The sequence below is a fragment of the Hipposideros armiger genome, unplaced genomic scaffold (assembly GCF_001890085.2).
Source record: "Hipposideros armiger isolate ML-2016 unplaced genomic scaffold, ASM189008v1 scaffold_21, whole genome shotgun sequence".
In the NCBI taxonomy this organism is placed as follows: domain Eukaryota; kingdom Metazoa; phylum Chordata; class Mammalia; order Chiroptera; family Hipposideridae; genus Hipposideros; species Hipposideros armiger.
The window spans coordinates 7233785-7257707 of NW_017731371.1; the positions used below are offsets into that span (position 1 = coordinate 7233785).

The 23923-nt window shown below is 46.1% G+C and overlaps 1 protein-coding gene and 1 pseudogene across 10 annotated transcripts in view; both read left to right on the forward strand.

The window, feature by feature from the left end:
- Positions 1–23923, forward strand: part of ZNF655 (zinc finger protein 655) — a 52825-nt gene extending 28902 nt beyond the window's left edge. For 3 of the 10 annotated variants that reach the window (XM_019635359.1, XM_019635366.1, XM_019635364.1), the window contains 6 exons: positions 13834–14250; positions 15124–15325; positions 15906–15997; positions 16805–16849; positions 17312–17435; positions 21979–23923. In XM_019635359.1, the coding sequence (XP_019490904.1) occupies positions 13834–14250; positions 15124–15325; positions 15906–15997; positions 16805–16849; positions 17312–17435; positions 21979–22811 (1713 nt within the window). In that variant the 3' untranslated portion in view covers positions 22812–23923. The other 7 variants (XM_019635361.1, XM_019635362.1, XM_019635363.1 and 4 more) reach the window with 7 other exon arrangements.
- On the forward strand, positions 159–1239 carry LOC109379020 (zinc finger protein 436-like; annotated as a pseudogene).

Below are 23923 nucleotides of genomic sequence, written 5' to 3' on the forward strand. Positions count from 1 at the left end.
CCGGGAAGAGCGCAATGATGGTGCCAACTTGGGCCAGTGAAGCAATGTCCTCCACAACTAGACTGAAGAACAAAACGACAGCGACTTGTCTGTTCCCCTTCCCACAATTCCCCAGCACTGTTCCCAACCCCCCAATTCTCCAATAAAAATCTTTAAAAAAAAAAAAATCCAGTACACAAGAGAAAGCTTATGAGTGTCATGAATGTGGAAAAGTCTTTGGCTATAGTTCAAACCTCATTCAGCATCAAAGAATATACACTAAAGAAACCCTATGAATGTAGTGAATGTGGGAAAACCTTCTGGCGCAGCTCACACCGTATCCAGCATCAGATAATTCATACAGGAGAGATGCCTTGTATGTGCAATGAAAGTGGAAAAGCTTTTGGTTGGAGCTCAAGTCTTATTCAACATCAGAGAATCCATGCTAGGGAGAAACCCTATGAATGTACTGAATGTGGGAAGGCCTTCAGCCAGAGCTCAAATCTAATAGAACATCAGCGAGTTCACACCAAAGAGAGACCATATGAATGCAATGACTGTGGGAAAAGTTACAGTCGTAACTTGCACCTCATTGAACATCAGAGAGTTCATACTGGGGAGGCTCCTTTGATTGTAACGAGTGTGGGAAATCTTTTAGTAGGAGTTCACTCCTTATTAAACATTACAGAATTCACACTGGAGAGAGACCCTATGAATGCAGTGAATGTGGGAAGGCCTTTAGTCAGAACTCCCACCTCATTCAGCATCAGAAAACTCACAGTGGAGTCAAACCCTCTCAATGTAAAGAGTGTGGGAAAACCTTCGAGTATCATTCGTACCTTATTGATCATCTGGGAAATCATACAGGGGAGAAACTGTGAATGAAATGAAGATTGTAACGCCTTTGTTCAGAATTCAGCTCCTATTGCACATCAGAGAACTCGCACTGGAGAGAAGCCCTTTGGGTGTAGTGTATGTGGATGGGCTTCAGTCCTAGTTCAGCTCTTGTTAAGATCTGAAAGTCCACATAGTGGACAGATCTCATAGATATGTTCAGTTAGATCGAGTTCCCACCTTACTCAGCATCAGCAGGTTCATTTTGGAGGAATGATGGATATGGGGAAAGCCCCACTGTGTATCAGAGAGGGACACAGAAGGGGCATAATACAGCACTACCAAGTTGATTACTAAAGCAGAACCATAGCACTACTTTTTTTTTCACTTTTTAAAGATTTTTATTGGGGAATCGGGGGAAGGGGAACAGACAAGTTGCTGTCCTTTTGTTCTTCAGTCTAGTTGTGGAGGACGTCGCTTCACTGGCCCATGTTGGTATGGTCATTGCACTCTTCCTGGGTGAGGCATATCAGTCGCTGGCCTCTGGACAGCCCCTCACGGCGGCTCTTGGCAGCTCACATCGGCTGCTGGCCACTCACGCTGGCTGCTGGCCACACACGGTAGCTCATGGCAGCCCACTGCAGCAGGAGCTGCAGCCTACACCATCGCTGGCGACTCATGGCAGCCCAGCTCCAGATCGAGCTGTTGTTCACCATCTTAGCTGTAGAAGGCAGTGTCACTGGCCCTCATGTGGGACCTGAACCGGGGCCCTGCTGCTCAGAGCTGGCGTCCCAAGCCAGTTCTTAACCAACGTGCCACTCGTCCGGCCCACTGCTTTTGATATTAAGGATCTCATATATCAGAGGGAGATTCTATGGTTTGCTTTTCAAATCTCCATAGTCATCCTCTGAAAATGGAATGAGTTATGTCCATTCCAGGGAGGAAAGAATCAGGGAATTTTGGATTTAGACTCAGATCTGGAAAGCGATAAGGTGACCTTTGAACCCAATAGCTTTCCGTCTATCTCATCTGTCCTGTTTGTTGTAATTACATGGAAGTGGCTCCTGGGTCTTCTTGGGTCAATATTTCGCTCCTCAATGTCCTACAGACTACTGAATCTCCTTTTGTTTTATGTGACAGAAATGCACTTAATAAATGTGCAGATTTTCTAAGCCAAGTAATTTCCTGGTATGACATGTCATGGCTTTTGTGTCAGTTTGGGTAGACTGAACTGCATTTGCCAGAATTCCTTTTCTTATGTTTCAGTTCATGTGGAATACAAGGTAATTTTTGGGAGAATTGAGGGCAGGAGAAAAGCAGCAATTATTTTGTGACTCACAATTGTTGTTGCTGATCTGCTGACTCACCTCCCTGGCTTGAAGCAGTGGCTGGGCGGGTGGTGTGTGTGTGTGTGTGTGTGTGTGTGTGTGTGTGTGTGTGTGTCCCCTCCTGGCTCTGCTTTTCTGAATCCTAGTGATTTAAAAAGAACCTCAATAATAATTTTCAAGATTTCCTATCAGAAAAAGCTAGTTCAAACAAACTCCTTTATAATAAAAATTCCATCATAACCTTAGGTAGAGCTTCACTACCATGTAATTGTTGAGAAAAAAGTTTGCAAAGCAGGGCGGGCCAAGTGACTCATTGATTAAGAGTTGGCTTGGGAGCGCGAACTCTGAGCAGCAGGGCCCCGGTTCAGATCCCACATGGGCTAGTGATGCTGCACCCTCTACAGCTAAGATGGTGAACAACAGCTCGACCTGGAGCTGGGCTACCCTGAGTTGCCAGCGATGGCATAGGCTGCAATGGGGCTGCAGTGGGCTGCTGTAAGCAACCTTGAGTGGCTGGCAGCCAGCATGAGCAGCCAGCAGCCGGTGTGAGCTGCCAACAGCTGCCCTGAGTGGCCATCAAATGGCCAGTGAGTGATCTACCTCAGCCGGGAAGAGCACAATGATCACAGTACCAACATGGGCCAGTGAGGCAACATCCTTCACAACTAGACTGAAGAACCAAAGGACAGCAACTTGTCTGTTCCCCTTCCCCGATTCCCCAACACTGTTCCCTCCCCCAATTCCTCAATAAAATCTTAAAAAAAATTGCAAAGCAGTTGAATAGTGTGATACCTAATTGATTGATAAAATTAACAACAGCAAAAAACCTCTCGAGTACCCATTTACCATGAATATTTTAATCATTGAAAGAAGTTCCAAAATACCTCAACTAGCTAATACATTGTTAGATTTAGTCTAGGCATCTGAGAGAAATAACTGCTTTGTTGTAAATGCTTGTTTTTGATCTAAAAACATCAGATTATTTTTTTCTCCAATTAGTTGGGATTAGGGAGTATCTAAAAAAAAGAAATAAGTGAAAATTATACTTACATTATGGACTCTTGAAATTGAAAGTTGCCTCCTGTAGCCTCCATGCCTGGTCTGGTGCTTTGCACATAGTAGGTGTTCAGTGGATTGCTGCAGAATGAATCTATTTACTGGGAACCAAGGTCTTCTTGTCTCAACTCTCTTCTCTGTACTCTTTTGCCTTCCTCCACCATTCCTATAGGGGATTATTGACATTATACAAGGGTCACCTGGCTCTAAGGACCCTCTTGCTATCTGGATGTCCTGGGTATGGACTTACACTCTGTGAGGTCAGATGTGAGCTCTGAGCTGCTGTGCCCACATACTTCACTTGGCACCTCACTGTCCTCGAGTCCCTCCCCACCCCCTTACACCACAAAAAGGGCCCTTTCTTTCTGGGGCCTGAAGCTTCAGGAATGAGGCAGGGCTTGACGATTTGGGTGTTAAGGCTGGGCAGGGTTCTAATGAACAGAGAAGCATAGCAAGGAATGACACCCAGGACAAGGTGACTGTGGCAGGGTCGTGTGCCAGGCTCCAAGGGTGGAGGTGTCTGTGGAGACCAGGAAAGGGGAGAGGAGTTCATCTAGCAGTGGAGCTCTGGTTCTTCGGGCACAAATATCACTAATGAACAGACTAGTTCACCAAGCTCTTAGAGCTCAGTCAGGTGAACATGAGGGCAACCAATTCATTCCAGTTTGCCAGAACTTCCTCAGTCTTAGCACTGAAAGTCCCACATCCTAAAAATGCTCAATCCTGTGCAAACCAGGACATTTGGTCACCCAAACACATAGTGACCCCATTTCCCGGTCCCTTCACGGCTCCTAGCTGCAACAAGACACAATAGAGCAGGAATTCCCAGCTTAGGTTGTATACTGGAACTACCTGGGGCACTTTCCCAATACGGATGCCCCAGTCCCAGTCTCAGAGATTCTATGTATTTGCTGTGGAGTATGGCCTGGATATTGGATTTTGTAAGTCCCCAGGTAATTCTAAAAAGTGCAACCAAGTTTGAGAATCTATACAATAGAGGATGTCAATGCTTCACAGGTGCTAAGAGGACACAGAGACCACATAGAACCTGGTGGCTTTGTCACTGAGGGCTAGCAAGAGGGCTGGGCTGGGAGTATGGAGAGCATCAGGGCATTTGTAAAAGAAGAGAGCATGTCCCAGGCTGGAATGAAGGAGCGGTGAGAGGGACCATTGCAGTGGGGTTGAAGCCAGCTATTGGGAACCAGCTTGCTCATGGGGGCAGGGGCCTGCTCATTTCCCAGTTCTGTTACACAGTTAAACTCCACTTTGGGCAACTTGGGGCTCTGGAATCAAGGACCAGGGGCAACTTTGGAGCTTTGTACCGAGGAAGCACAGAGCCTGGGAGGAAGTTAGAACTCTACGGACTCCAGCTCCAGCTCATAGGCACTCCTCCACCCCCTTTTCCAGCAGGCAGTTCCCTTTTCCCTTGCCTGTCTTTCTACCCTAGACCTGGGAAAGTATGAAATTGCTTACAGAGGAGGCTATAATCTAAACTGGTGCACACATTCTAAAATTTCCAATCAAAGGAGAAGCTGGCCTGGCAGTCTCTAGCCGTATCTTGTACACAGCCTTGTACCCCTTTTCTCCCCTGGGTGAGAGGCATTTCCTGTGCTCTGGCTAAAGAGTTAGGAGTCTTTGGGCAAAGGGAAGATAGGAGGAGGGAGATGAATTTTAGCACTGACACCGAAATGTGACTGCTTTAATCCAATCAAAGGCCCCCATGGCCCTGAGGGTGAAATCCTACAAGACCCGTCTTCTCCAGCCCTGACTTCTGACTTCTCCAGCCCTCTTGTGGCCACCCTCCCAGTCATTTTGAAATCCCTTGGGTCTTTGAACACAGTATTTTTCAACTGTAGGTCAAAATCAATAGTGGGTCATAAAAATAATTTATTGCACTGAGTTGCAACCAACACTAAATGTAAAAGAAAAAGCAGGCAGGACTCCAATGGAATAGAAAACATCCATGTGCATTGCACATAACAAAGGTAAGTGAGACTTTTGTTCTATGTGTGGGGTGCACATGTGTGTGATATACATTATTTCTTGTCATAGAGCAGGTGAAAACCTCTGCACAATGCAATCTCCTTTTGGGAATAAGATTTCATCTAAATGGTACCTCCTTGGCAGGTCTTTCCTTGGACTGAATTGTTCTCACTCTGCAATTCTGTGGCGTGCTATACTTTTGTGTGTGCACTGACCACACTTAAAAAAAATGATTTATTCACTTGCCTGTCTTCTGTGCTACATTGCAAGCTCCATGAGGACAGGGACTGTATGAACCTAGCATTGTATTTGTTATTAGAGGACACATTCATATTGAGTGGCTGAATGATAAATATGAGTTTAGGTTCCAGCTGTATGTGTGTCTTAGTTCTCTTTTTAGTTTTTCCAACTTTTCATTGGAAAGATTTCAATATATAGAAAAGTTGAAAGAATAGTATAATGAACACCCTATATATCCTCCACTTAGATGAACAATTATTAACATTTTTCCATATTTGTTTTTTATCTAGCTATTGGGTTGTTGGAAAAGTCATGACGTATTTTTTCTATTTTTTTTCGTTGCAAAAATGTGTGGACTTTTCCAGCAATCCAATACATCCTTTTTCTGAATTATCTGAAAGTGAGCTTGGATATAACCTTCACCCCTAGATACTATGGCATGCTTCTCCTAAGAGAAAGGTTAGTCTCCTACATAATCACAATATTATTAACATACATTAACATAACATAACAAAAAGAATATAATTCCATGATACCATCTAAAATGTAGTCCATATTTAGATGTTCCCCAGTTGCCCCAAAAATGTGTTGTATAGCTATTTTATTTCAAATCAGAATAAAGTCAAAGGTGTCACATTGCATTTGGCTTTATGTCTCTTCTTTTAACCTAGGATTTTCCTCCACCTTGAAAAAAATGACACTGACTTTTGGAGGAGCCAAGAATAATTATCCTTTAGAAATTTCCACAAAATTGATTTCTGTTTTCCTGTAATGGTGTTTAACTTCCTCCTCAACCCCCTGTCTTTCCTCTAAACTGAAATGAGGTTTAGAGGATTGGTTGAACATTTTTTTTTTTTTTGGCTGAGCCATCCTGCCACCTGTTGGCAGCTTAGCGGCAGCTCAGCTCCGGTCAGAAATCGAACCAGCGACCCTGTTCTCAGAGCTCGCACTCTTGAGCGAGCTCTTAACCAACTGAGCCACTTGGCTGGCCCTGGCTAAACATTTTTGGCAAGAATATCTTACAGGTGATGTCTCCTTCATGCTGTATCACCTCCAGTGGCCCATGATGTCAGATTATGCCACCCAAAGTAGTGCTGTTTGTTCAGTTGTTTAAGATCTCTCCTAGGTAAAGATGTGTTTTCCTTTTGCAACTGGTAATTTGCGAGGATGATAAACTCCAGCACTGTGTGAAGAATCTATTCCTCTACAGCCTAATGTTTTTGGCAACCATCCATGATCTTTTAACAACATTCCATGATCATTTGGGCAAGTTCTTAACCTAAGACTCAGTATCTTAATCTGCAAATGGTGATAATAATGCCTGTCATGTTTGGATTTTCTGTGTAATGACACTTAAAAGTAATGTATAAGAATGCATATGAAAATGCTGTCATGGCCTGCCATCATTTCTCCCTTCCTCTGAGAACACTACCCCCCTTCCTTTAAGAAAGTTCTGCCTACCCTGCTCCAAATATGTGGTCCAAATTGCCGACTTAGATGACCTTATCTGCCTGGCCACTGTGGGGCACAGCTGACTTATTTTCTTTGGCCAGAGTGGAATGAACATGTGACCCATGCTGAGCCAATCGGAATGCTTTCCTGGGAAATTTTGAACCAAGTAAGGGCGGGAATAGGGAGAGGGAAACATCCTTTTTCCCTAGGGAGGATAAATGTGAGGATGTGAGTCTGGAAGTTGACTATTTCCCCTGGCACCTGGAGAATGAAAACCTGTCAGGTGGCAAAGATCAAAGCTATCTTTCTGAGATCAAGGCAGATAAGAGTTGTCCAGGGGTCTTCCTGGCCTGGCTCCAGTCCTTGCCAGCTGTGCCTCTGCCCTGCCCCAGCTAAGTTAATGAAGGCCCTCTCCTGACTGGAGGTTTGCAAATTGGGTTCTGAATCTCATGACAGTAGAATCTAAATTGCACAAGATCTGTCCTGTGCCTCTCACATGATAGATGATTCAATAAATTATTGCCCCATGCACTCTCACCCCTTCCTGTTGTCTTTGAATATATACTGGTGTAATGATGAGCTGGGGAAAAAGAAAGAGGAGCACACACTAGGGGGGAACTAATGGATTTATTTAGCCATATCTAATCAATTTATTTAGCAATATTTAATTAATTTAGTTAGCAGTATACAATAGCAAAAGATAAAGACAATCAAGGCAATCAAAAGAATGTAATAAAAAGAATGTGCAATGACAGAAGGTAAAAGGAAGTCAAGATTAAACTACATACACATTAATAACAATGTTATGCCAAAGAAGCTCGCCAAACCATACGAAGACAACACTGGTCAGGTCGGGAACCAAAAGACCTTGTCAGGTCCGCGGCTGGAAACTGGGGCATCCTCCAATGTTGCAAGCTGCACGCTGTCAAAAAGCTCACTGAACTGTGGGGAATAACACTGTAAAGGTCGGGACCCAGCCAGACCTCACCAGGTTCATGGCTGAAAGTCAGGACGTCTCCCAATACTATAAGCTGCAAGCTGTATACAAGTTTTAAAAAATGTTACAATGATGACAACTCACTAACAAAACAATTTTGTACTGTCAACTGAGGCAAACTTTCAGATCCTGCCGATATGTCGAACAGTCCTGAGGGGGGTAGTGAGGATTAATAAAAGAGACAGAAGAGAGAGTTATCGGGAGGACTCCAGTAAATACTGAAGTCCCGAGTTTATTTTCCACCACCATTATATACATACAGGGTGCGTACAAAACAGAAGGGACAAATATGCATTACCTCATTCCAGAGTAATTCATTGATTAGCTACTTAAAACTTAAAGGTCAGTGGGGACAATTTCTTCCATAATCCCAGATAGCCATCTATCTTTATTGTGTCTCCCAAGGCACTGGCCATTCTCTCCACATACCTCAAGATTAAGCAAACACCCTCCAGGTGCAAGCAAAACAAGAAGCAAAACTTATGCTTCAGTAAAGCCAGCCTGCATGGCTCCCAACACAAACTCCAATGTCTCACTCTGAAACAATCCAATCCTGAAAAGCAGTCCTGAAACAGCAATCCCCTGAAACAGCAATCTCCGAAACAGCAATTTACTGAAACAGCAATCCATGAAACAGCTATTTTTTTTCAATTGCGATCTGTCTTATATATATATTTTAAGATGTACCTTAGAGCCAAGCTCCTTGTTCTTGCCTCCCTCTCAGGGAATTGAGGGTTTGGCAGTTACTGTGATAAAAATATTGTTTATCCGGCTATGAAAACAATACCTACTGTTCTCACCTGGGACCATCGGCCCAAGGTCTTTCAAAGCTTGGCAACGTGCCTGTCATATCATCCTGATATAACTTAGTTACTTTTTTATTTTATCTTTTGATGTTGGTGAAACAGACAGAAAGTAACATCATCTCATATCTCCCCTACAGGGAATGAGAAGGGGGGAGGGTTTTCTCACTCCTGAGCTAAGAATTTTCTTATGCCTAAGCTAACCAGCACCTCATGTGCAGTCTCTCATGTGAGGGAACAAAAAGCTAACAGATAAAAGCTAACCATTACCCCACATGCAGTCTCTCATGTGAGGGAACAAAAAGCTAACAGACAAAAGCTAACAATCACCTCACATGCAGTCTCTCATGTGAGGGAACAAAAAATCAACTGGGAGTTAAACAAAGCCAACCTCATGCAAGGGAACAATCTCACAGGCAATCTTTTACTGAGGAAACCAAAAAGCTAACCATCACCTCATATGGGGGAGAGTAACATCACCCTACATTAGGGAAACAGACAGAAAAGAAAAAAACTATCATCAGCCAATGAAGGCGAATTTTTTTAAAACATCTTCCCTACAACTGGCTAGTGGAGAGGTGTGAAGGGGTGCCAGACATGGTCCTGGTCCTGGATTTTAAAAATCTTTTGAGGTTTTTTTTTTTTTTAAGATTTTATTGGGGAATTGGGGGTGGGGAACAGCGTTGCGGAATCGGGGAAGGGGAACAGACAACAGACAAGTTGCTGTCCTTTGGTTCTTCAGTCTAGTTGTGGGGTAACGTCACTTCGCTGGCCCTTGTTGGTATTATCATTGTGCTCTTCCCGGGTGAGGCAGTCGCTCACTGGCCCTTGGACGGCCGCTCACAGCAGCTCACGGCAGCTCACAAAAGCACATGCCAGCTGCCGGCCAGCCCCACTGCAGCCTACGCTGTCGCCTGCAACTCACGGCAGCCCAGCTCCAGGTTGAGCTGTTGTTCAGCATCTTAGCTGTAGAGGGCAGTGTCACTGGCCCTCATATGTGGGATCTGAACCGGGGCCCTCTGGTGTCCCAAGCCAGTTCTTAACCATCGCGCCACTCGGCCGGCCCCTGCTTGGCATTTTTATAGTCATTGTGACAAACCGCAATATTGGATTAATCCTGCTGTTTGTTTTCTGCAGATCTGTCCCCAGATTGTACAAACAATTGTGTGGGTTGATTCTGTCACTTGTTGTTTTGTTTTCTTTTCAATCTTACCTGGGTGTTCAGTGTTGCTTGACAATCTTTCCATTCACCCAATTGTTTTCTTACATCGTTCCTCATAGCAGATATTCCAATTTTTGCTCCATCATTTAAGCTCCAAGCCTATCATTGTCCACTGCACTCTCAGCAGATAACATCACTGAGAAGAGGCCAAGAATGAACTCCTTAAACACATCTCTAGAATAATTTTAAAATAATCTACTTCAGGAGTCAGCAAACTACTTATGTCGAATTCAGCCCTGGCTATGACCTAAAAATGCTTTTTATGTTTTACAGGATTGTGAAAAATGAAGAATATTCAACAGATTATGTGTCCCGCAAAGCTTAGGGTAGTTACTACCTGGTCCTTCATGGAAAAAGTTTGCTGAGCCCTGACCTAGACCATCACCCATCTTTCTTTCCTTCCCAATTCAGAGGAAACTCTTTCTCCTTTCCAGGGCTGACCTGGAAACCTGTGATCTGATCCAATCTTCTTCTGCCTCTCCCAGAATGTCCTTTTTCCTGTGTCTTCTCCATAGCTAGCTGAAGAATGCTTTTTTATATCACTAAGTATAGTGCAGTTTCCCCAAACTGTCTGAGCCAGTCAGGCTGATTCTCTTGGCCTTAGATGATAAGTTCCAGTCTCATCCCTCTTGGATGAGAGTGCATGGTAGTGAATGGAGGCTATCCCACACTATTTCCAAGATGGGCTGTTAATGTCATTTGTAACATAAAAGAATCTGAGATCCTGTGAGCCCAGCTGGACTTGGCCCTGGCACGAGGTATAAGGTTAAGAACCCAGTGTCATCTCTTTCCAGATGACCAACCAATTGCCTGCTTTTAAAAAGTTCATCCTTATCTTATTGGTATGACATGTCGCTTTTGTCATTTACTAAATCGTTCCGTCTTCTCTCTCATCCTCCAGATCCAATCAATCCTCAAACCTTGCCAATTTTACTTCCCAAATAGGTTTCATATCTAACCCCTCTTTGCAATCCCTAGTCTCACCAACTGCCCCAGTTTCGTGTCTCACCGTTAATCTCCTGAATTGCATTATTTAGCCACATTTTACCCCGACAGTCAGTCTTCTCATCTCCCCGCCTCCCTCCCTCCCCTCTTGTTCAGTCTTTCTCGCAGGGTGCTCAACAGCATCTTTGTAAAATCTGTTCTTTTCCGCATTTAAACCTTTCCCTGGCTTTCCACTGCCTTCAAAAATACCTAATTTAGCCGTCTGCTCCAGGGGCTCTGATGGTGTGGGAATGCCGTTAATGCCTCCCCACTCTCTGGCCTGTCGTGCTCCCTCTGCTGAGACACTCACCTCATTTCTTGGTACACCCTTCAAATTTGAGCTCAGGTGCCGGCTCCTCCAGGAAGCCTTCTCTGACCTCCCCCTCAGCAAGCCACCTCCCCGCCCCCCACGTATCCGGGTCGAGGCCCCTCTTTTGTGAACATGTAATATTCAGTGCTCCGTCACCCTCGGCCCCTACGCCTCGCACAAAGCACCGAGGCACGCAGAACGAACACGTGTTGACCCACTGGACTAAAGCTTCTTGAGAGAGGCGCCGTGCGGGGTTATACGTCTGGAGAGTCCTTCCCTTAGAGGGAAAACAGGTGCAAAGGCATGGACGTGCAAAGGGGCCTGGCGACCGAGAGCCTCGAGGGACGCAGTTAGCCCGGGAAAATGCTTCTCGCAGTCCCGCGCACGCTCCAGAACAGTCCCCCGGGACGAACGACCACCGAGACGCCCCGACCTCCGAGCGTCCTAGAGAGGAAACGGAAGGTGCCCTTTCCTGACGCACCTGTTTGACAGCGTCTGCGGCCCACTTCCGGTCCACCAAGGGCTCTGGCGACCCTGGCGTGGGTGCGGGGCAGCGGGTGAGAGCCGTGTTGGGGCCGCGCGACGCGTTTGGGCGGCGGTGGTCGGGGTGCCGGAGCTGGACTGTGGTGCAGCTCCGGGCATCGGCGGCGTCGGCAGGACTCATGCTGCGGGCGGCGCGCCTCCTCAGAGCTGCCTCCGGCGGCACCTAGGCCTGGCTGCCCGGGACCCGGGGGATACGGGGGCGGGGCATTCGCGGGAGGCTCAGGTAGGAGCGAGCGAGGCTGATCCTGCCTTTGGCCTAACTCAGGGGTGTTGATGAACCCGAGACCTTGAACCAAAGTGGAACTCTTTGAAAAGTCAAAGTTGTTGTTTTAGAGCCAGACGTAAGACATTCCTTTAACGAATAGCAACGGGGCCTTCTGTTTGTCAGATGTCAGGGATAAAAGATGAGTGAGGACCTTTCTTGCATTCACAGAATCTGGTAGAGAGAGACACGTTGGTGTACACATTTGCGCTATAGTGGGATAAATAATAGCTAGAAGGTCATGAAACAGCAATCTCAGTTGATGCAGGAGAGAAAATGAATATACTGAAAATGTAAAATAGGTTTAAGAAGGGTAGATAAAATACACAAACACCTAAGAGAATATTAAGCAGAAGCTTCGGAGGTGCCTCCTGCCAGTTGCTCATTCTCTGCTCCATTTGAGAGTGATCTGCCTGCCCCCCAAAGCCAGCCTCCTGACCCACCTTGGTCTTCCCGGTCTGCTTCCCCAGCCTCCGTCACTCCCCTTTCCCCCCCCCCCCCCCCCCCCGGGATAATTAAATAGCGTTCATTCTCCCGTCTAGTACAAGCCTCTTTTTTTTATCATGAATACTTGAACCTACATGTATCTTTCTCTTTTTGGCTTCCCTTGTTTCTCATCTAAACCATGTATGTTGGGAGGCTGACCTTGGCCAGCCACCTCACCGCTTACATCTTCAGCTTCTTCATCTGAAAAGTGGGGGAAATAGTGCTCACTGTACAGAATTGTTGTAAGTATTAAATGAGAGTATGTGTTCACATGCTTTCTAAATGGTAAAGCCTACACAAGTTAGAAATCTTGCAGTCAGTTATAGTAGCGGTATATATGTTGCTCTGTTGTTTCCTTTAGGTTGAGCATACATCCAAACCACTAGCAAATCTGTTGGGTTTACCTCAAAAATATGCCTTGGCTTTGTCTGCTGCTTTGCCACCATCCTGATCTAAGCCCTAATCGTCTGGTTGGACCGCCATCAGTGCTCCTTCCCATCTTTTCCCCTCTAATCTGCTCTTGACATACTGCATACAGAATATGTCTTGTAAAACATGTCGCTCCCCATGAAAACAAGCAGAGTAAAGCCCATAATTCTTACTGTGGCCCAGGCCTTGGATAATTTGGTTTCTGCCTGTCTCTGCCACCACTTCTTATGTAGCTCTGTCCTTCACTCATTTTGCTGAAGCCACACTGCACTTTGGCTTGTTATCCGACACGCAGAGGAATTTCTAGCCTCGAAGCTTTTGTCTGGAATGCTCTTTGAATGACTGGCTCGTTCTCATCCTTTGGGTCTCAGCCTACGTGTCATCTCTTCAGAAAAGCTTTCTTGAAGTTGTCCCCCATTAACAGAACTTATCTCCATTTATAATTTTAATTTTTGCTTCCTTTTTTTTTTTCTGTCTGCTGTACTAGTATATGAGTTTCAAAAGGCAATACCTTGTCTATGTTGTTCTCTATTGTATTTCTAGTTTCTGTGGGCCTGGCATATGTATGTGCTGAATGTATATTTCTTTTAGTGTTGGGAGAGTGTGCCCTGGTGACTGACCTAATTATCACCTATCTTACAGTCTCCGATTGTAGCGTTATCTCCCTAATGGTATCCTAAGGTATTTGTGGGTCTAAGCTAAAACCTGTACATTTTGTATTTACTCTCTGCCCATACCAGGTGGTTAGCAAATACTGAATTGAATTGACATGGTTTTTTAAGGTATATGTTCAGTCTTTTGAAAATACCTCACAGAAGGTAATTAACATGTTCTCTAGCAGAATATTCTTTGATGTAGAAACAACTGGGATTGACTGATCTTTCAGTCTCATTTATGCTCATTGTCTGTTTGGTCTTCCCAACAGAACGTCAGTCTTCTGGGCGGGAGTGTGAAGATGCTTAAAGAGCGTCCAGCGATGGCAGAAGATCCTCAGCAGCAGATGGGTGTTCCTGTGGTAAAACTGGAGAAAGAGTTGCCTTGGGGCAGGGGAAGGGAGGACCCTAGTCCTGAGACTTTTCGGCTGAGGTTTCGACAGTTCCGCTACCAGGAGGCAGCTGGTCCCCAGGAAGCCCTCAGGGAACTCCAGGAGCTCTGTCGCCAGTGGCTGAGGCCCGAGCTGCACACCAAGGAGCAGATCCTGGAGCTGCTGGTGCTGGAGCAGTTCCTCACCATCCTGCCCCGAGAGTTCTATGCCTGGATTCGGGAGCACGGCCTGGAGAGTGGCAAGGCCCTGGTGGCTATGGTGGAGGACTTCACAGCGAGAGCACTGGAGGCCAAGGCGGTGGGTGAGAAGGGGGTCTTGGGTTTTATTTTGTTGGTGTGGAAAGGGGAAATTTAAAGAATTGGAAAGTTTGAGGAAGCAATGGGAGTGGATGAGGTGCAGAATCTGCCTCCTCTGCTCCCAGACTCCCTGAGGTACTTTTTTGGGGGGCAGTGCAGTTTTCAGCAAGAAAAGCCATTCCCGGGGCTTCTTTTTTGGTCATCAGGGCAGAGGCCTGGCCATATTTCCCCTGTGGGCCTCAGGCCCAAATAAGGCAGTTGTGATGGATTTCAAGGTCCCTCCTAGACCCATTCCTTTTTGGGCAGAGCTGCATGTGGGAATGCAGGAAAGTCCACTTGGTGAATATTCTCACTGCACCTCAGAGGCTTCCTTGCGACTCTGGCCATGTCTCTGTCACTGTCTGACACAGTCACCTGAATGTTGGTTGGGAAAGAAGAGAGCAACTTTTTCTTACTAGCTAATTCACTGAAGAGCCTAGGCTTCTGCTTTTTATTTTCAGCATCTGTAACTAGGGAATTTTTTTTTCCCTCGTAGTGAGTGTATTGGGCTGAAATTCTCAACAAGAGCATATTTAATATTTAGGCTTTCTGATGTTATTCGTGGTGGAATTTGATCTGTACTGAGGCAGACAGAAGGGACCCTTGTAAAATGGCACGGACACATGAAAGTTGTTGAGAGCCTGAGAAAGGGAGTTTCACTTCCTTTTCACTTTTTTCTCACTGATGTCCTGGCGAAGAGCTGAGCCAGCTTGTCCTTCCTATCCCCTGCAGTTGGATAGTTCTTTTCTTGGCTGTCTTTTTAGGTTTCAGTTCAACTGCTTTTATAATAGCCTTTCCAGGCCTCATTCTAATAGGTGTTGGGGACTGTTCTTAGGTTCCATGCCACATGCAGGGAGAGCAAGAGGAGGCGGCACTTTGCAGAGGCCCTTGGGAACCAGGTGTCCACCTTGGGCCAGTGGAGGTCAAGCCTGAGTGGGGGATGCCCCATGGGGAAGGAGTTCAAGGCCTAGACCAAGGCACCGAGGAGCAGCTCAATCAGGACCCTGGAGCTGGGACGCAGGCCTTCCAGGAGCAGGGTAAGATGCAAACAGTAAGGAAGTAAGGGCGCAGGCAACGGTGCTTTGTATCCTCCCCCTCATCGTTTCCTTTACAAACCAAACAACTGATAAATTAAGTTACCTGCAAGGTGTAATTCTGAGTTTTCCTGGCTACTTCTTTGACTTCAGCAGAAAACAGATGATGTGGAATTGTTTTCTATATTTGACTCTCTGATTTTCTGCAGGGGATGGCTGGGATTGTGTTCTCTTGTCATTTATTCTCCTTTCTCTCACATCCCTTCTGGAAATACGCAGCTGACATATTTTTTAAGTAGGCAGACAGACCATGTCCCTAAAAGTAATGTGTGACTTTATTGTGTTATCAAATCTCAAAGGGGGTTATTCCCAGAGTAGGGGGCATGACTAGCCCTGAACGGACATGGCGTATTGGGTTGGGACCGTCTTCCAGCTGAGAACAGGGTAAGGCACACCCAAACCCCTATCGGTCTGGAGTCCCCTTGTGGTTCCTGGGGTTCTGTGTGACAGGGAGTGGACCCCTTTGAGGGAGCTAACTGCAAGGCAGCACTAATCCTGCTCATGCTTCCCCCCGCCTGCTCAGCTCTGCCAGTTCTTCAGGCTGGTCCTGGCCTCCCCCCAGTGAACACCAGAGACCAAGAGATGGCAGCTGGATTCCTCACGGCTGGATCCCAGGTGACCTGTGCCTCTGCCCTTCCAGTGATCATGATGTGGCTTTGAGTGAAGTTTATTTTCCCCAAGATTTCTCTGCACAGCAGAGCTCCATCCGCAAAGTTGAATTAGTCTACCTTTCATGTTCTGATGGCCTTGTTCTCCACTTTACCAGCCTCAGTTGTTAATTTGAATCGAGCTTATACCTTAGGGTCCAGGCTAAGGCTAAACTCACTTGTTTGTAATACTCTTTTTATTTATTTATTTATTTAACCCAGTATTTTTTAATTGTGAGGAGAACACTGTTGATAGAAGCCCCATAGGCATGATCTAGGTTGTGGTGGTTGGCTAGAAGATCAGTAGCCCTTTGTAGATAGTCTTTATGGATACTTCCGCTGCTGCTCTTTCTCTGGACCTCCCCTACCCCCACATCTGCAGGAGGGTAACTGACTTATGGTTGGGGGTTTCCAGGAGTACTGAGCAGAGTGGTCTGTCTGGCCCCGACTCTGGCCACACCAGGAGATTTGGCCTTCTTCGCACTTCTTAGCCTGCCATGAGTAGGGTAACTAGAGCACAGATGGGGTACTTTTGCCCCAGTGTAAGTCTCTTCCATGAGATGCTGAGCGTTACCAGAGTGGTGGGAGATTTCCAGTGTGGCACCTTTCTGAAGGAGGCAATGAGTCTTAAAATGCGTGTCATAAAATGAAGAGTTTCTCATAGAAGAAAAGATGTCATTTGGCAGAAAAAAAGAAGTGAGTCAAGTCTGATGTAGCTAAAGCAGTATTGGGCAAGGATTGATGCCTGCGTCATTTTCTGTTCCTCTTTTCTTAGGATGAAGTTTGGAGGAAATGCAGAATGACAGCGTGTTTTAATTTGGTCAGACCCTTCCCACCTACCATAATAGTTCTTCATGGTTTTGTGAATAAAAATGCATTTATTTTAACATGGCATTAAGACAGGGCTTACCCAAATGTTTACTTATCTCTGAGGGACAATCAGTTTGAAATGAGGGGATAAATAGCAGCTCCCAGATTTGATCAAGCTTGAGGATTAAGTGGAAGGGATTTAAAAGTAGAAATTAGATGATGTGGTTGTTATGTACAAAGCTAAGTGTGCAGCAGAGACTCAAAAATAAAGTGGCTCAAACAAGTCCATTACTCTCTGTCATTATACTGTCGAGAGGTAGGCGTTTCTGCTCCCAAGGCCATCTAGGGACCCTGGTTCCTTCCATCTCACTCTGTTCTTCCCTAGTGTATTGTCCCGTGGGGTCTCTCTCCTTTTAGACTGCTCCTACCTCAGGATTATTTCTTTATCCATAGAAATCTCCTGTTGTTTCAGGGCTTGGGACCATTTAAAGATATGGGTCTAGCCTTCCCGGAGGAGTGGAGGCATGTGACCCCAGCCCAGATAGACTGCTTTGGGGAATACGTGGAACCACAGGACTGTGTGGTCTCACCTCCAGGTAAGACTGTTTCCATCCCATAGGTAAGAAACTGAGGCATTTGGAAGCAACAGGTCAGGGTTCTTGCCCTTGCTCCAGATTTCAGAGTCTGGTGCTATACTGACAAAGGATGGGGACTTCATGGCAGACGAATAAATGGGACCAAGGAAAGAGCATGGACCAAGGATGTGAGAACTGGCTAGGTGCATCCTGTGTCAGGAGAGGATGGACAAGGGGCAAGAAGACATGAGGTAATTTATTCTGGCTGTGATGAGACAGGTCCGTCATTAGGACACCCCAAGCACCTAATCTGTGTCCGTGATTGGAGGGTACCAAGGGCTTGAGAGCAGGAGAAAAGCAGCAAAGGATGGGTTCTCTGATCTTGTTCATTCAGCAGGTATTTATTGAGTGCCCCCTGTATGCGGGCTCCACAGTAGTAGCTTTGTGTTGGGGCAGGACTAACGTACGTGAAACCTTTGGAGCATGCAGTGTGTGTAGAGGAGGGCACGAGAACGCACAGTAGGATTTTAGAGACAGGAGGGGTCGGTGTGGGCCCGTGTCACAGAGCAAGCAGAGCCTCCATCGGGCCTGTCTCATATGAGCTGAGAGCTGGGAGGACTTGGCCATCACACATAGTAAAGGAGCTCAGAGGAGGAGGACCAGCAGGAGAAAAGAGGAGGGAAGAGTGAACAGAGGGAAATGCAGGGCGAAGGCCCTGCTGGGAAAGCCGGCAGAGGGCACTGCAGGGCGTGGGGACTGCCAGAGTGAGGAGCAGTGTGGAAAGTCTCTGGTGGGCTGAATCGGGAGGAATGTGGGGAGACACATGGTTGGGAATGGCCCTCTCCTTCATTCCCGCAAATTCTTTTCTTTCTTTAATAACCACTTTGTAAGTTATGTGCTGACCACTCATATATCCTGACCCCACGTGGCCTTTTTTCATCTTGAAATATGTTGAGGGATAAGTGAGGTGTCGTTGTACTTCGTTCAGGACATGAGAGAACCCATCCTGGCTCCACCACTTCCTAACTGTGACCTTGGGCATCTCACTTGAGCTTTTCAGGTCTGAGTTTCCCCAGTTGTAAAATGGGAATATTCATAGAATACTGTCTCATGGAGTTGTGAGGATTTAATGAGATAATAAATCTAAACATTTGGCAAGTTTGGTAGTGCTAGATATTTTTATTATTGGGTGTTGGAAAAGTCATGACGTATTTTTTCTATGTTTTTCGTTGCAAAAATGAGTCATGACTTTTCCGACAACCCAATAGTTGTGTAAGTATTACACATAAAGTGATTCCTTTATGAGTCAGTCAGGATTCATTCAGTTACATATCTAAAAATATTTATTTGGCATTTACTATGTGGCCACCACCCTGCTAGTCACTATGAGAGTTAAAAATAAAGGCACTTGCCTGTACAGCCCTAACAGTCTGATGAAGAGCCGAAGTGCCTGTAATTACGGAGGAGTGTAAGGGGCACTAGAGGAGGGGGCTCAGGAGACCGGGGTCCAGCACAAGGTTGTCACACCATGAGAAAGAGATGTAAGACTTCTCTGATGGCAGAGGATGTGGAAACCCTGAGAAATATCTGCACAGCACAGGAGCTCGTGCAGTGTGTCCCAGAGGGAAGTGCCATCATTCCAGTGTCTTAATGCCCCTCAGGGGTGTACCTCTGCTAGTTCTGATACTCTGGGGGGACGGATTCTGCCCTCGTGTTCCCAGAGGGTTTTTACACCCTCCTGGCCATTTCTGACTGTCCTAGAGACTCTGCTGTATGTTTGTCCTCTTACCCACTCATTGTTTCAGAACAACCCAAGCACTTCCCTAAGCATTTATGCTGAGGCTAGGTGAGGTGAAGGTCTGTTTCCCAGGCCTACCCTCTGCTAACCGTCTTAACCTTCAGTCTCCCTCAACATATTTCAAGATGAAAAAAGGCCACGTGGGGTCAGGACATAATGAGTGGTCAGTACATAACTTACAAAGAAGTTATTAAAGGAAAAGAAGACACTGAGGGAACAAAGGAGAGGGCCATTCCCAACCACGTGTCTTTTCATTTCCCCACTCTCCTCTCCATTCAGCCCACAGAGACTTTCCACACTGCTCTTCACTTTGGCAGTCCCCAAGCCCCTGCAGTGTCCTCTGTTGGCTCTTGCATTGACAGCTGTGTGAGAAAATAAAATTCCATAATACGTAATATGTAGCACATATTTGCATTTCTTCAGGGTCTGTTTAAGGTTTATGCATTACATATCATTTTAAATTTACTATTCATAATACCGCAAAACTGGAAACTACCCAAATGAACATCAATCAAATTAATAAAGAGAATGGAATATATTCTTACAGTGTAATACTATACACCAGTGAAAAAGAATGTAGTCTAACTGCAGCTACGCACCATGATACGGGTGAATCTCACAAGCGTAATACTATTAAAGCCACAGTGTGTGACTCAATTACATGAAGTTCAAGAACAGACAAAAGTACTTTATGGTGATGAAAGTCTGGGTAGCATGTAACCCTGAGGGCAGGATATAGTCACTAGCGGGAATGGGAGAGGGATTTCTGGGGACTGGTAGTATCTCTTGAACTAGATGCTGATTACATGGTTGTGTTCATTTTGAAAAGTCTTTGAGCTCTACATTTATGTTTTGTACACTTTTACTTTGATGAAAAGTAAAACAACAGAGTGCATCAGAGATGATAGCTGTGTCCTTCATGTTTTTATCAAATCAGGAAGCAAGTAATGTCTGTTTTCTTTTTCTCTTAATGATCTTGCCTGAAAGGACTCCTTTCCCCTTTAAGTACCACTTACCATTTCTCTCTTGGCTTCTTTGCTTCCTAGTATATTTTCTTATCTTTTTTCTTTCTCCCTTCCTCTTGTTCTTCTGTAAACAATTGTGTTAACTTAAAGAGTGTAAGAGGGATCAGAGGAAGGCCTTCTAGAAGGGGTAAGGCATTTCAGCAACATCCACGGGCATTTCGATCCTAATAGAGATGGTAACGTAGAGTGGCCTGGTACAAGAACGTCACTGACAGACTGGGTTCATTTGTCCATCCAGCAGTCATGAAGCATTTTCCCTGAGTCAGTCCCTGTGCCAGGCCTCCAGGAGAACCAGATTAGTAAAACAAGGCTAGGTGGAGGGAGCCGCATGAGCAGGGACAGCAAGCTGAACAGGTTAGTGGAGAACTGCAGGTAGTTCACCATTTTTGGAACAGATTTATAATCACTGAGAAAGGCAAACATTTGGATGGACTTAAAGTAGCATTTACAACAAGGTCACATATAAATAAGTGCAAAATAAACAGTGCTAATTGAATACATATGTGCTGAAGAGACCCAGAATACAAGAATAATCAGGGTGTGTTGCTTTTTTTTTTTTTTTTAAAGATTTTTATTGGGGAATTGGGGGGATGGGAACAGTGCTGGGGAATTGGGGGAAGGGGAACAGACAAGTTGCTGTCGTTTTGTTCTTCAGTCTAGTTGTGGAGGATATTGCTTCACTGGCCCAAGTTGGCACCATCATTGTGCTCTTCCCGGGTGAGGCAGATCAGTCGCAGGCTTCTGGACAGCCGCTCACTGCGGCTGCTGGCCGCTCAACGCTGGCTGCTGGCTACATACGGTAGCCCATGGCAACACACTGCCACAGGGGCTGCAGCCTATGCTGTCGCCGTCACTGTTGCCAGCGACTCACAGCAGCCCAGCTCCAGGTTGAGCTGTTGTTCAGCATCTTAGCTGTGGAGGGCAGTGTCACTGGCCCTCATATGTGGGATCCGAACCGGGGCCCTCTGGCGTCCCAAGCCAGTTCTTAACCATCATGCCACTCGGTCGGCCCCAGGGTGTGTTTCTTAAAGGAAATCAGTGAGTTAGATTTTGAAGGAATTAAAGGAGTCTGAATTGGAAAGTTAAGTGGGAAGACATGAAAATTTGGCAGACTGTTCTATAAAAAGGCATGGAGTTTGTTTTAGCTTGGGACTGAGTGATATAAACAATAAACTTTTATTTCTCACAGTTCTGGAGGCTGGGAAGTCCAGGATCAGGGTGCTAGCAGATTCAGTGTCCGGTGAGGGCCTTTTTCTTGGCTTGCAGACAGCCACCTTCTTGACATCTCACATGGCAGAGTGGGGGTGAGGAAAGAGATCTGTCTCTTTCGTAAAAGGTCACTAATCCCACCATGATGGATCATGGTCACAGACCTCTGTGTTTATTCAGAGAGAGAACTCTGGTTTCACTTCCTGTTACAAGGACACTAATCCCATCTTGGGTGTGGGGCAGTCCGCCTTCATGACTTTACTTATTTGACAAAGGCCCCACTTGCTAATTGCATTACATTGGAATTTAGGGCTTTAACCTATGAATTTGGGTGGAGAGGGGACACAAACATTCAGCCCATGACAGAGATGGAAAGAAGTAAAGGAAAGTCTGACTTTAAGGTCAATGAAAGTAAAATGTAGAGGTTGCTGGTCAAGGGAAGGAAGAAGGAACTGTTAAGGACACACTTAGTAAATATAAATTTACTGTCCTAGCTGCTACAGAATCAATCTGTTTCTCCTTTGTTCTATAGACATTGGGAGCAAGGAAAAGGAGGCCAAAACTCAGCCGATAGACCTCAAGGGAGCGCTTGCTCAAGGGACGTCAGAGAGGTTTGGGGAAGTTGCTCTTCAGAGCCCTGAGCTTGGAAGAACCTGTGAGCAGGAGTCCGTTAGCTCTGTGGGAAACGTGCCAGGGCCGCCTCCTCCCCAGCCTGGCATCCTTCCCCTGCCCGATGACCTCAAGACCCACAGCTCCTTCTGGAAGCCTTTCCAGTGCCCCGAGTGTGGAAAAGGCTTCAGTCGGAGCTCAAATCTCGTCAGACACCAGCGAACCCACGAAGAAGAGAAATCCTATGGCTGCGTCGAGTGTGGGAAAGGGTTCACTCTGAGAGAGTACCTCATGAAGCACCAGAGAACCCACCTGGGAAAGAGACCCTATGTGTGCAGCGAGTGCTGGAAAACCTTCAGTCAGAGGCACCACCTCGAGGTGCACCAGCGGAGCCACACGGGGGAGAAGCCCTACAAGTGTGGGGACTGCTGGAAAAGCTTCAGCCGGAGACAGCATCTTCAGGTGCATCGGCGGACGCACACTGGCGAAAAGCCCTACACCTGCGAGTGCGGCAAGAGCTTCAGCAGGAACGCCAACCTGGCCGTGCACCGGCGAGCCCACACCGGGGAGAAGCCGTACGGGTGCCAGGTGTGTGGGAAACGGTTCAGTAAAGGGGAGCGGCTGGTCAGACACCAGAGGATCCACACGGGGGAGAAGCCCTACCACTGCCCTGCCTGTGGGAGGAGCTTCAACCAGAGGTCCATCCTCAACCGGCACCAGAAAACGCAGCATCGCCAGGAGGTCCCGGTGCAGTGAGCGAGCCCTGCGGACTTGCGTCTTTTCTGCTAATGGGAGATGCTGGAGACGGTGGGGCCTCCCAGCGCCATCTAGTGGAGGGAGACGTCCCTGGAGGATGTCATTCGTGTTTACTCACTGAAGGGCTTTGGAGGGGGCATTGAGGGGTGAGGGGGTACAGAAAGGCACTTTGACCCATTTGCTTTCCACTTGTTCAAAGGAAAAGGGCGAGGCCTGATTTATTTTGAGTTCCCAGATTGCATAGCTTCTCACATCTCTTAGCCAAGTGGTGCTATCAGTTTTTCTTACCACCTTTTGGGGAAATGTTATCCTGCGTTTTTAGTTCAGGTTGAGGTTTTTCTTCTTTAGTGGGATGTTCATATCCGCCTCCTGAGCAAGTCTGATAGTCCAGGCAAAATTTTGTCAGTGTTGGCAGCTGAACCTAGTTTTTCTGAGGTCTGTATCCTGCCTGCAAGGATACAGACTCTGTCTCCCTTCCTCCCCCACTCTCTTTCCCATTTAACAAATATTTATTGAACGCCTGCTATAGGCCTGGCACTGAGAATACAGTGGTATTCTTGTTCTCCCGGAGCTTGTGATTTAGCACTGGAAGCACACATGAAGCCATTAATTACCGTGTTCTAAGTTACGTTTGTGGTGAGTGCTGTGAGAGGATGTTCTTGTTCCCCGCTCATTCTGCCCCGTTGCGCGGGTGCTGGATCTTGCCCTTCCTAGTGGGGATCACCCAGGCTCCTCGTTTATTTTACTTTATTTGTAGCCCCCTTTGTAGCATTCTACCCTCATCTGTAAAGCTTCCCCATTTCATTCCTTGTACTGTAACAACTGTCCACATATCTATTAGGAAATTAATATTTTGTTATTGACCAACTAAATAAACATGAGACTATTTTTAAGAACATTCAATTCTATATACAGATGTAATTAAATGAATCTGAAGGATGAACTAGTATTAATACTGTATATTTGATGGCACTTTACAGTACATAAAATGCTTTTCCCTGTATTCTTACTTGATTAATTCCACACGTATTTATTAAGGCCCAACAGTGTGCCAGGAACTCTTCTAGGTGCTTGAGATATATCAGTGAATAAAATAGGGGGAAAATTCCTGA